The 13397-nt window shown below is 45.5% G+C and overlaps 1 protein-coding gene across 2 annotated transcripts; it reads right to left on the bottom strand.

Annotated features, from left to right (window-relative positions):
• Nucleotides 1-2545: 2545 nt before the first annotated feature.
• ARL2BP (ADP ribosylation factor like GTPase 2 binding protein) lies at nt 2546-12825 on the bottom strand. Of its 2 annotated transcripts, none has more exons than XM_053602433.1 (6): nt 12097-12825; nt 10964-11025; nt 8066-8172; nt 6465-6550; nt 5343-5439; nt 2546-3974 (listed from the first exon to the last, which is right to left on the bottom strand). In XM_053602433.1, the coding sequence occupies exons 1-6, from the start codon at nt 12132-12134 to the stop codon at nt 3873-3875; spliced, it is 492 nt and encodes a 163-aa protein (XP_053458408.1). In that variant the 5' UTR covers nt 12135-12825; the 3' UTR covers nt 2546-3872. The 2 variants fall into 2 exon arrangements, with proteins under 2 accessions (XP_053458408.1, XP_053458416.1); XM_053602441.1 differs by having other exon boundaries at nt 12313-12791.
• Between the last annotated feature and the right edge of the window lie 572 nt (nt 12826-13397).

Here is a 13397-nt window from a genome sequence, read left to right as displayed (position 1 = left end):
GTGATTCTCTTCTCTCAGGCGGCTCCCAAGTGGCTGGGACTACAAGCGCCTGCCACAATGTCCGGCTATTTTTTTGTTGTAGTTGTCACCGTTGTTTGGCAGGCCAGGGCGGGGTTTGAACCCGCCAGCTCTGGTGTATATGGCTGGTGCCCTAGCCCCTAAGCTACAGGCGCCGAGCCCAGGTGTGAATATTAATAGCATCCACTTTTACTCTCAAGTGTCTTAGAGTTTAATAATAAATTATAGTACAGCACCAGCCACATACACTGAGGCTGGCAGGTTCGAACCTGGCCCAGGTTTGCTAAACAACAATGACAACTCCAACCAAAAATAGTCAGGCATTGTGGCAGGTGCCTGTAGTCCCAGCTACTTGGGAGGCTGAGGCAAGATAATCACTTAAGCCCAAGAGTTGGAGGTTGCTGTGAGCTGTGATGGTATAGTACTCTACTGAGGGCGACAAAGTGAGACTTCAATCCTAAGCAGGTTAGAGCACTCACCCCAGTTACCAGGGTTCTGATGACATAAAACACAGCTTATTTGGGTGGATGGGGGGTGTCAAAGTGCCAAGTCAGTCCTTAGACTGCAGTTTGGGTGACAATTGCTTCCCATGGAGGAGGTCCTAAGCAATAGGAGCATGGGGCCAAGGGAGAATGTTTCTCCCCCCCAAGCCATCAAAGGTGGCACATGACATCTCAGTCCAAGTGTCTGTGTGCTCAGAGATACAGATTGCTAGGTTATTTCAAAAGAAATGAGGGCCTGGCGCCTGTGGCTCAAGTGGCTAGGGCGCCAGCCACATATACCTGAGCTGGAGGGTTCGAATCCAGCCCGGGGCCCGCCAAACAACAGTGACAGCTGAAACCAAAAAAAAAAAAAAAAAAATAGCCGGGCATTGTAGCAGGCACTTTAGTTCTAGCTACTTGGGAGGCTGAAGCAAGAGAATCACTTAAGCCCAGGAGTTGGAAGTTGCTGTGAGCTGTGATGCCACAGCACTCTATCCAGGGTGACAGCTTGAGGCTCTGTCTCAAAAAAAAAAAGAAAAGAAATGAGAAAGCCTACTTATAATATTAAGCTTTCTTTTTTTTTCTGAGTAGAAACTGCCTTTCTTCTTTTTTCATCATTTAGTCTCTGGACTTGTCCAGGTGCCCTTTCTCAACTTGGCAGGCTGCTCAACAGGTTTTACCAAGTGCCTCCTGCATGGCTGGCCTGTGGTGGACAGTCCCATTTATAAGAACAGGAAGGAAAAGTAGCATTTTATTTATTTATTTATTTGAGACAGAGTCTCACTTATGTTGCCCTCTGTAGAGACTGTGACATCACAGCTCACAGCAACCTCAAACTCTTGGGCTTAAGCAATTCTCTTGCCTCAGTCTCCTGAGTAGCTGGGACTACAGGCACCCACCACAGTGCTGGGCTATTTTTTTTTTTTTTTTTTTTGCAGAGACAGAGTCTCACTTTATGGCCCTCTGTAGAGTGCCGTGGCCTCACACAGCTCACAGCAACCTCCAACTCCTGGGCTTAAGCGATTCTCTTGCCTCAGCCTCCTGAGCAGCTGGGACTACAGGCGCCTGCCACAACGCCTGGCTATTTTTTGGTTGCAGTTTGGCCGGGGCCGGGTTTGAACCTGCCACCCTCGGTACATGGGGCCCACACCTTACTGACTGAGCCACAGGCACTGCCCCAGTGCCCGGCTATTTTTTCGCTGCAGTTGTTTAACTGGCCCAGGCCAAGTTTGAACCCGCCACCCTTGTTGTATGTGGCTGGTGCCATAACCACTGTACTATGGGTGCTGAGCCAGAAAAGTAGCATTTTAAAAACTGCTGGCTCTGAGTGATTTAAGGACCAAAGCAGGCTGGTCTGAGTGCAGTGTTGTTTATAATAGCCAGTTACAGATTTCTTTGTTCCTTCTCCACTCACATTGTTTCACGTGACTAACCTTTAAAAAAAAGGAGGGGGGGCAGTGCCTGTGGCTCAGTGAGTAGGGCTTCGGCCCCATATGCCGAGGGTGGCGGGTTCGGACCCAGCCCCGGCCAAAATGCAACAGAAAAATAGCCGGGCGTTGTGGCGCGTGCCTGTAGTCCCAGCTGCTCGGGAGGCTGAGGCAAGAGAATCGCGTAAGCCCAAGAGTTAGAGGTTGCTGTGAGCCATGTGACGCCACGGCACTCTACCGAGGGTGGTACAGTGAGACTCTGTCTCTACAAAAAAAAAAAAAAAAGACCAAAGCAATAATAATCTGATATTGGTGGCTGGATGAAAGAAATCGACTCGGGCGGTGCCTGTGGCTCAGTTGGTAAGGCGCCGGCCCCATATACCGAGGGTGGCGGGTTCAAACCTGGCCCCGGCTGAATTGCAACCAAAAAATAGCTGGGCATTGTGGCGGGCACCTATAGTCCCAGCTACTCGGGAGGCTGAGGCAAGAGAATTGCTTAAGCCCAGGAGTTGCAGGCTGTGAGCTGTGTGATGCCATGGCACTCTACCAAGGGCCATAAAGTGAGAATGTCTCTACAAAAAAAAAAAAAAGAAAGAAATTGACTCATTTAGAATGATGGTTTGTATGAAACACTTCAATTTTACTCATGGTACAAAAGTATTTAATAAGCAACACATCAGTGCAGAAAAACACATAGCTTACACAGCGCATCCTTTAAAACCAGAATACAGACTTATTTTTACTTATAAAAAAAAAAAATCAAGGTACTCACTGGAATTGAATTACTATGCTTTTTCCTATTTCTAGAGATGTGACACATGCTTTCTGATAAGTAATATTCTAGCAAGCATTGTGTTAAACCAGAGCAGACAGAGGACCAGCAAAGTTGTTTACCACCCCCTACCCATGCTGAACTGGACCAGTAGAACACCAGCTTGGTAGGAGAGATTTGGACAGAAAGAAATTTGAGTCTCTACCCAGTCAACAGGAAACCTAACAAACTGGTTTATACAGAAGGATTTTTAACAAACATGCACGAACACATTTAACATGCTAAAAAACAAGATACCTTTTAGTAGATTTCTAGCACATATATTCATCTGTGCCCAGTAAAATAAGAAAGAATGCCAACATAGAAAGCACTTTCGCCTACATAGCGCAAGCAACTAAGCACACAGCATATAATACTTTGATCTTTAAGTGGGTAATCATGGAAGTTCCAAGATCATGTCCACTAGGTTAGCCTGAGTTTATCTATAAAAATATTTTTTCAAAAATAATGCTGAAGAGACTTCTAAAAACAGTGGGACTACATTAGGATCAGCAGAAGACATAGTGATGCGAGGATGCAAATATTAAGACTAGGGAGTTGATTTTCACAGGTAGCTTTTAGTAAAGGACACCTCTTTTAGTTAATTCTAATAGCAGGATAAGTTGTGATCAAAGGAGATTCAGAAATCTCAAAATGGGCAACTAGCTTGAGTAACACCCTAAATAAATACCCAAAAACTCCACTGATTCTGAAACTGACCCATGTGAAAAAGAACTGTGAGTGCACAAAAAAATTCATGCAAAGCCTGCTGGGACAAATAGGGCTCGTGATGGGGGCTTATTCCACACTGTTGACACCAACACTTATGTTGGGGAAGGGGCCCCCAAGTGGAGACTGACTCAGAAGCACCTGAGTAAGGATCTTACTGGGGGAGAGGGGGAGGGAAGAAGAGACGAAGTACTAAGTTTAATGAATAAGAGAAAGGGGAAGTTGTTACAAGAGAACTAGGTGCTGGAGAGTTAGGTCATTTTGTTTTTGACCCATCAATACTTAACATGAACGCAAGACAGAGTCAGTCTGTCCCAGATGTATTCTGTTAGCATTAGTTGAGCCTATTGGCTTCTTGGGCTGGTGACATCCAGAATGATCCCATTCATTGGGGGGATGTAGGACCTAATGCCGCAGATTGTTCTGGGAAGTTGGCACAGAAGATGATTTGCACAATGAAGTCACCACTAAACCACTGCTTAAGTCCAGGCCCCGGCCTTCTTTTTCCTACATAAGAAAACAAACAACCTTAAAAGGTAAGGAATGGAAAGAGGTCTGCCTCTGGCATGGGGAAGGAAGAGCTCAGGGTAGGAGTGTGGACTACCAGGGAAGAGTACACAAAAGGGAAAGGAGCTATTTTGCATTGATTCTGAAACTGACCCATGTGAAAAAGAACTGTGAGTGCACAAAAAAATTCATGCAAAGCCTGCTGGGACAAATAGGGCTCGTGATGGGGGGTTATTCCACACTGTTGACACCAACACGTATGTTGGGGAAGGGGCCCAGAAGAGGGAAAGGAGATTAGTGTTAGTGTTAATCTACTAGCTTAACACTGGCCCTGGTCATTCTTAAAATGCAATCTTAAAAATGTACCTCTTGGGCAGCGCCTGTGGCTCAGTGAGTAGGGCGCTGGCCCCATATACCGAGGGTGGCGGGTTCAAACCCAGCCCCGGCCAAATGCAACAAAAAAATAGCCGGGCGTTGTGGCAGGCGCCAGTAGTCCAGCTACTCTGGAGGCTGAGGCAGGAGAATCACGTAAGCCCAAGAGCTGGAGGTTGCTGTGAGTGCTGTGACGTCATGGCACTCTACCGAGGGCAGTAAAATGAGACTCTGTCTTTACAAAAAAAGTACCTCTTGGTCAGTGCCTATGGCTCAGTGAGTAGGGCGCCCATACTGAGGGTGGCGGGTTCAAACCCGACCCCAGACAAACTGCAACAAAAAAATAGCTGGGCGTTTATGGCAGGCGCCTGTAGTCCCAGCTACTCGGGCAAGAGAATCGCCTAAGCCCCAGAGCTGGAGGTTGCTGTGAGCTGTGACGCTATAGCACTCTACCAAGGGTGACAAAGTGATACTCTTACCTCTTTAAAAAAAAAAAAAAAAAAAAAGTACCTCTCTTCATTGGAAAACTATTTTTTTTTTTGAGATTGGGTCTTGCTATGTTGCCCAGGCTGGAATGCAGTGGCTATTTACAGGTGTGATCATAGCACAGTACAGCCTCAAACAGGGCTGATGTGACCCTCTTGGCTCAGCCTCCTGAGAGTAGCTGGGACTACACGTATACACCACCATGCCTAGCACCATTTATTTTTCTTATAAAGGGCCTGCATTATAGGAAAGGAAAGGCAGAATGAGACCTGCTTTTTAATTTTTGTCCTGATTATTTAGAAAGCCTAAGATTGAACCTAGGGCCTGTTTTGCCAAAATGGAAAATGGTCCTGGCCCAGGTTGAACAACAGCTCCCTCTTTAAACTGATATTGGACAATTTTAAGGGAGAGTGAAGTGGGAAGCAGGGAAAGTGGTTTTTATTCAATAGTTCTACTTGGAACTTTCTAAGTAGTTTAATATAGATAAATAAACAGGTAGTAGTAACTTACTGCTCTATAGTCCAGGAACATTTCTTTAAAAGCCAGAAAATCTGTAAATGTGAGCAGCATGTCAAATATGTCACCAGCCACTTCATCTTTATGGTGCCTGCAAAAGGAAAGAATGGCTGTTTCACAAATGAATGATGAAATAGTCTATTTAAGTTTTCATTCAAATGTTTTGGGAGGTCCCACCCAGGACCTAATCACCAAGCATTTGCAATAAAAAAAAATAAAAAAGGAAGGCCTTTTGTTCACACTAGGGAAGATGGTGAGAAACTTTTTTTTTCTGAGACAGAGTCTCACTCATACCAGGGTAGAGTGCAGTGGTGTCACCATAGCTTACAGTAACCCCAAACTCCTGGGCTCAAGCAATACTCTTGCCTCAGCCTCACATCTCACAGCACCAGCTAGTTTTTTTTTGAGACAGAGTCTCATTATGTTACCCTTGGTAGAGTGCTGTGGCATCACAGCAACCTCCAACTCTTGGGCTTAAGCGATTCTCTTGTCTCAGCCTCCCAAGTAACTGGAACTCTAAGCGCTTGCCTATTTTTTTTGTTGCAGTTGTTTTTTAGCTGGCCTGGCCTGGATTCTAACCCACCAGCCTAGGTGTATGTGGCCAGCGCCCTACCTGCTGAGCTACGGGTACCACCTCGGTTTTGGTTTTTTTTTTTTGTAGAGACAGAGTTTCACTCTATTGCCTTTGGTAGAGTGCCGTGACATCACACAGCTCACAGCAACCTCCAACTCCCGGGCTTAGGTGATTCTCTTGCCTCAGCCTCCTGAGTAGCTGAGACTACAGGTGCCCGCTACAACGCCCGGCTATTTTTTTGTTGTTGCAGTTTGGCAGGGGCTGGGTTTGAACCCGCCACCCTCAGTATATGGGGCCAGCGCCCTACCCACTGGAGCCACAGGTGCCACCCGTTTTCTTCTATTTTTAATAGAGATGGGTGGTCTCAAACTCCTAAGCTAAGGCAAGCCACCACCTGCCTTGATCTCCCAGAGTGCTAGGATTACAGGTGTGAGCTACCTTGCCTGGCTAAGACAATGTTAAAAAAAAAAAAAAAAAAAAAATATATATATATATATATATATATATATATATATATATACATATAGTCTAGCTCTACTCACTGTAACGTCGTTGTGAAAGCTGCCATGTTAAATCCAGGGATCCGCTCTAGCAGCTGTTCTTCAATGTACTTTTCTACCAGAGAAATCTGTAACAGGGGGAAGAATCTTGGTGAGACCACACTTGGGAAAATAAGACTTAAGAGAACCTGTCCTCAAGCCTTGCATAAACACTCCCTGAGGTCCTAGTTTATGTGCCAGACTCTATGCTGAGTAGTAGCTACCAAAGAGGACCAAAGCACAGCTCCTGTCCTGGATAAGTTCCCATGTCCACTTCCCAGTGCAGAGTGATAAGGGGTGAGGCGTGGGGTTGCTTCCTGGGCAAATGGCACCTCTGCAAACAACATATAAAAAAGCATACACTTGGAGCTGGAACATATACTTCTTAGCAAAGTATCTCAGGAATGGAAGAAAAAGTATCCAATGTACTCAATGTACTCAGCCCTACTATGAAGCTAAATTATAGCTTTCACATGAAGGCTATAACCCAACTATAGCACAAGACTATGAGGAAGGGGAAGGGAGCGGGGAGGTTAGGGTGGGAGGGTAATGGGTGGGGCCACACTACGGTGCATCTTAGAATGGGTACAGGCGAAACATACTAAATGCAGAATACAAATGTCTACATACAATAACTAAGAAAATGCCATGAAGGCTACGTTGAACAGTGATGAGAATATTTCAGATTGTATATGAAACCAGCACATTGTACCCCCTGATTGCACTAATGTACATAGCTATGATTTAACAATAAAAAGAAAAAAAAAAGCATACACTCAGAGGCAGCCACCTTCCTTCTGGGCAGGTTTCATCATTTATGCTGTGCTTCTGTGTTCAGGAAATAAAGTCCAGGAGGCTCAAACCTATTATTAGATGATGAGATAATCCCAGGGGCTGCAAGAACCTCAGGGTATAGTGTAGAGACTCAACGGTGATGAACCAAAGTTCCTGGGTTCCAGTGTTGGTTTTTCCACTAACTAGTGATCTTGGTCACAATTTTCACTTTTACTTAATAGTCAACATGTACCTGACTGGATTATATAGAAAGAAAGAGTGTGTAAAAGTAAAAAGATTTCTCAAAAGGATACAAATGCATTACTACAATCCTGCTTTCAGTTGCAATATGATGAATTCACGTATTGCAACTGAAAGCAGGATTATAGTAGAGCCAAACTTTTATTGTATCATTTTTTTAGAGATGGGGAGGGGAGAGTGTCTCACTATGTGGCTCAGGCTGGTCTTGAACTCCTGGGTTTAAGTAATTCTCTGGCCTTCAGCATCCTGAGTAGTTGGGACTATAGGCTTGTGCCACAGATGCCCATTTCAAACTTCTTCTTTTTTAATTTATTTTTATTAAACCATAGCTGTGTACATTAGTATGATCGTGGGGCAAACTTCTTTTAAATAAGAAGTTGATAAGCTCATCTAACATTTGTCTGAAAGCCTTTTGGAAAACACCCCCAAGGGCTGTGGGGAGCAAAAGGAACTAAACCAGATTCTAATCAGAATTCCTGGCATAATTTAAAAGACAGAATATTTCAGTGTATTTTGATTCTAAAACTTAAACCCTAACCTCCTAGCAGAAAAAATAGAAATCTACTTACATATTCATTAAAAATAGGTGTATAGGTGAGTTTATTCTCTTCTGTGTCTTCAAATTCCTGGTAGTACTTGTCCATGAAATTTCTCTGTAACAACTGGAACTCGTCATCTGGACCACAATAGGGAAAAGTTCTTTTTAATGGAGACTACAAACTATAAGTAGGTAAGATCTGTTAGTAGTACTGTTTTCTCAGTGGCTAATCTCTAGGAGAGGGAAAACTGCTCTGTTTAGGGAGTATTAAATGGGACACTAATTATGAAATAGACCAATCCAGTCTTTTTAAAAAATCAAAGTAGAGGGCGGCGCCTGTGGCTCAGTGAGTAGGGCGCCGGCCCCATATGCCGAGGGTGGCGGGTTCAAACCCAGCCCCGGCCAAACTGCAACAAAAAAAAAAAATAGCCGGGGGCGGCGCCTGTGGCTCAGTCGGTAAGGCACCGGCCCCATATACCGAGGGTGGCGGGTTCAAACCCGTCCCCGGCCAAACTGCAACAAAAAATAGCCGGGCGTTGTGGCGGGTGCCTGTAGTCCCAGCTACTTGGGAGGCTGAGGCAAGAGAATCGCTTAAGCCCAGGAGTTGGAGGTTGCTGTGAGCTGTGTGAGGCCACGGCACTCTACCGAGGGCCATAAAGTGAGACTCTGTCTCTACAAAAAAAAAAAAAAATAGCCGGGTGCTGTGGCGGGCACCTGTAGTCCCAGCTACTCGGGAGGCTGAGGCAAGAGAATCACTTAAGCCCAGGAGCTGGAGGTTGCTGTGAGCTGTGTGATGCCACGGCACTCTACCAAGGGCCATAAAGTGAGACTGTCTCTACAAAAAAAAAAAAAAAAAATCAAAGTAGAGGCTGGGTACCTGTAGCTCAGTGATTAGGGCGCCAGCCACATGTACTGAGGCTGGCGGGTTCCAACCCGGCCTGGGCCTGCTAAACAACGACAACTGCAACAAAAATAGCCAGGTGTTGTGGCAAGCGCCTGTAGTCCCAGCTACTTGGGAGGCTGAGGCAAGAGAATTGCTTAAGCCCAAGAGTTGGAGGTTGCTGTGAGCTGTGACGCCACAGCACTCTACCGAGGGCGACATAATGAAACACTGTCTCAAAAAAAAAAAAAAAAAAAAATGGGGGCGGCGCCTGTGGCTCAGTCGGTAAGGCGCCGGCCCCATATAACGAGGGTGGTGGGTTCAAACCTGGCCCAGGCTGAACTGCAAACCAAAAAATAGCTGGGCGTTGTGGTGGGCGCCTGTAGTCCAGCTACTCGGGAGGCTGAGGCAAGAGAATCGCTTCAGCCCAGGAGTTGGAGGTTTCTGTGAGCTGTGTGAGGCCACAGCACTCTACCGAGGGCTATAAAGTGAGACTCTGTCTCTACAAAAAAAAAAAAAAAAAATGAAAGTAGAATATACAAAAACTTTACCATTTTAACTATTTTTAAGTGTGTGCTTCAGTGGCTTTAAGTATGTACATGGTGTTGTGTGACCATGACCATCCATCCATCCATTTTAAACACATTCATACATGGTGACTTGCGAACTCCCTCATATTACTTTCCTGGAAAGGAACAAACTGGTTCTCTCTTATTTTAATATAATTTCAGCAGCAATTGTGAAAACGGTGCAGTGATTAGAAGTATGGGATCTGCCAGAGGCTAGACTGCCTGGGTTCAGATCTAACTTTCAGACACTGGCTGTGTGACCTTGGATAAGTTAGTTAAATTCTCTAACCCCTTATTTCTTCATTTGGAAAATGAAGATGATTTATAGTACCTATTGTCCAGGACTGCTAGGTGAATTTCAATTAGAATTCCTATAGAAAACTACTTCATAGTAAACAATAAATGTTAGAGTACTGAATAGGATATTACACATAACAATAGAAGGAAAGTTTCAAAAGTATCCAGACTTTAGGATAAATACTCTGGGCTTACATAAGGCTCATTCTCTCACAGTCTAAATGCAAAAGAACTGAACAAATTCTTCAGTATTCCCTAGAAATCCTCAAATCCACATGTCACAAGCTTAATGGCAAAACATCTATATTCAGGAGTTTAAGGGCATGAACCTTTATAAGATATAAGGTACCAAAACTTGGTCAATGATTTTCAGACTAAACCAGTGGTTCTCAACCTTCCTAATGCTGTGACCCTTTAATATAGTTCCTCATGTTGTGTGACCCCCCCCAACGATAAAATTATTTTTGTTGCTACTTCATAACTGTAATTTTGCTACTGTTATGAATCGTAATGTAAATATCTGATATTAGGTGGCCCCTGTGAAAGGGGTCGTTCCACCCCCAAAGGGGTTGCAACCCAGAGGTTGAGAACTGCTGGACTAAACTGAATTAAGCTATATAGCCAATAACACTAAGTAACAGTATTCTTTTCATAATTCTCATAAAACTTGAAATGAACAAATTTTTCTCAAATTTAAATTTTTCCTTCCTACATACTCATCTTAAACTTCAGCAACCTGTTACTGTTGTCTGTTATTTAGCAGGACTTATAGATGCCAGAATGATCCACAAATAGGAACTCAAGCCAGGGAAAATTTAAAGCCAACTGAAGGTTGACACCTTGTTTTCCTCATGGACAAATGTCCTTATCGTTATGGTTTTATGCTATTTTATGGGATGAAAATGTAAAAACTATCTAAAAACCAAAATTGCCCTTACCCTACATATGAGAAATAAAGTAGGTCTATTTCTGGAAGCTTTGCCAAGAGCTCTTATGCCCCATTACCTGAATAAGTCCATTCTAGGCACCTGAATTTATGGTTATTGTTTTAAGGAATATAGGGCTGTTTGTTCTAAGACAGATTGAAGTAAGGCTTACTTAATGTTACACTGTGCTGTAGTAAAAATTGCATGCAGCTTGATATTTTGTTTTAAAAATTAACTCAATGTCCTTAAAAGCTTACCCATGATGATGTCTTCTAAATATCCAACCACAGCATCAAATTCTGCATCAGAGGCAGAGGAACTGAAAAACATGCATTAGGTGCTGTTTCAAATAATCTGTTTAAAAAAATTCTTTTATTATAGACATTTTCAAACGTGTACAAGAGAAAAAGTGCAAAATGAACTTCTCATCAGCTAACTTCAACAATTAACAATGACTTATTATCCGGTTGGCACCTGTAGCACAAGTGGTTACAACGCTGGCCACATACACCGAGGCTGGTGGGTTCAAACCCAGCCCGGGCCTGCTAAACAACAATGACAACTGTAACACCACCACCACCACAACAAAAATAACCGGGCATTGTGATGGTTGCCTGTAGTCCCAGTTACCTGGGAGGCTGAGGCAAGAGAATCGCTTAAGACTAAGAGTTTGAGGTTGCTGTGAGCTGTGACCCAATGGCACTCTACCAAAGGCGACATAGTGAGACTCTGTCTCCAAAAAAAAAAGATTATCTAGCAATTCCAAGCAGAAAAAAACACACGTGACACATCAATGTCATGAACGTTGAATGTGATTGGCTCCACTTTCACAAAACCTGATGACACTATGAACTACAAAAGGGACAAATACAGGGAGCAAAGGCTGGTGTTGGACATCTCCAGGCTCCTCACATTTATTTCCTGCGGGATCTGCTCACCGCATCTTTGCTATCGCTTCACGCCTATCTGCTCAAGTGCAGGAACCCAGCGCAGACGAAATGCTGGCCAGGAGAGTGATCTGATCAAGGGTCCCTAAGGCCGGGGGGGGGGGGTCGGGGGCGGGAGGTGAGGGTGGGTAGTGGTGGAGGGTCCTCTGATGTGAGGCCAGGCCTGAGCGGCTTCAGCTCTCCAGGTTTGGTCGACAGCTAAGGGTTGCAGGTGGAGGGATTGTGATGGAAGTCGCGAATAAATGGGTGACTCCCGCCTCGCATTCCTGTTCTCCAAGGTCTGAGCCCGGCGGCCTCCGCAGCCGCGAAATGAAGATCCGAAACAGGGACTTGGCAGTTCCCTACCCTGACCCTCTGAGGGCACCCGTTTTACAAGGCCGGGGCCGAGGCCTGCGCCTTCTGCCCTCGACCTCCAGGACCCGGGCCCTGGCGGCATCACTCACAAGGACAGCGCGAAGCTCTCTTCTTCGAAGGCGTCCATCGTCGCGGCTGCCTCACCCACCCGTGTGGGCGAGCGAGCCAGGTGGCCTCCTACCCTGCCCAGCCTCCACTCTGCTCCGCAAGGTCCCCGCCCGCATCGAGGGCACTGCAGACGGCCGGCTGGGAGGGACCCCACCCTCACTGCCCAGTCGGGTCAAGGCCTGCACGCGAGGCTCTACCTCAGGCTGCCCGGCTGCGGCCACGCGCCGGCCGGGCCTCTACACCCCGCCAGGCCGCTCTGCGCGCGCCGCTACCGCCGCGACCGCTGCCCTTGGTCCAGGCGTTAGTTACCGACCGCGGCGCGCCGAGCTCCTCCTCCCATCACCATGATCACATCAACCTCTTCCGCCACCTCACGTAACGGCAGCCAATCATAGGCGCGCGTTACCGGACGAAGGGGCGGGTCAAAATAGGGAGAGGAAGTCGGGAAGCGAGAGAAAGTCCTGTGGGAAGCAGGCCCTCGCCACGCAGGCAGTGGCTCGCTCATGTGTTCGCTCGATGTGTAGCGGCAAATCTCGTATTCCCCCCCCTTTATGGATGGAGAAATAGAAGCCAAGAGCCTCAGTTTCCTCACTTAGCAACTTGAGAATAAATTGCATCTCGCAGGGTGTTTGTAAAGATTAAGTAGCTTAAAGCGAGTTTTAAAGAGGGCTGTAAATTGCCAAGTTGGCTGAGAGCCAATCTCTTTATCCGTTGATCCAGATAATGCAGACGTCTGATTTGCAAGACAGTTACATGGAAGGAAAGCTCCACTGGAAGAAGTGGATATCTTGTAATTTACATTATGATCTTCACACCATAAAGATTATTCCTTGGCCAGTTATCCAAGGTGAAAGTTGACACAATCACTTTGGGCAACACAATCAGAAATCAGATAACTTTGCTCAAGGAAATGTCCACTTCAAAGCTGCCAATTTGGAAAAAGGATTACCTAGAGCTGATTTCGTTAGGACCACTAAGCTTTTCTGTCTCTCTGTTTGCATGCTACCTTTTGGCCAAATGTGTAGTACAGGATTAGAGGGGTTTAAAGTGTGAACTGAACCCGGCATGGAGATGGTTGGATTGCTTGAGTTCACAAGTTCGAGACCAGGTTAAGCAACAGCCAGACACTGGTGCGTGTAGTCCTAGCTACAGGGGAGGCTGAGGCAAAATCACTTGAGCCCAAGAGTTTGAATTGCTGTGAGCTATGATGCCACAGTACTCTACCCAGGGTAATGAAGTGAGATTCTAATTCTAATTAATTAATTAATTAAAAAGTATGAAC

Source organism: Nycticebus coucang, chromosome 2, assembly GCF_027406575.1.
Source record: "Nycticebus coucang isolate mNycCou1 chromosome 2, mNycCou1.pri, whole genome shotgun sequence".
In the NCBI taxonomy this organism is placed as follows: Eukaryota; Metazoa; Chordata; class Mammalia; order Primates; family Lorisidae; genus Nycticebus; species Nycticebus coucang.
This window is presented reverse-complemented; position numbering and strand designations above follow the sequence as displayed.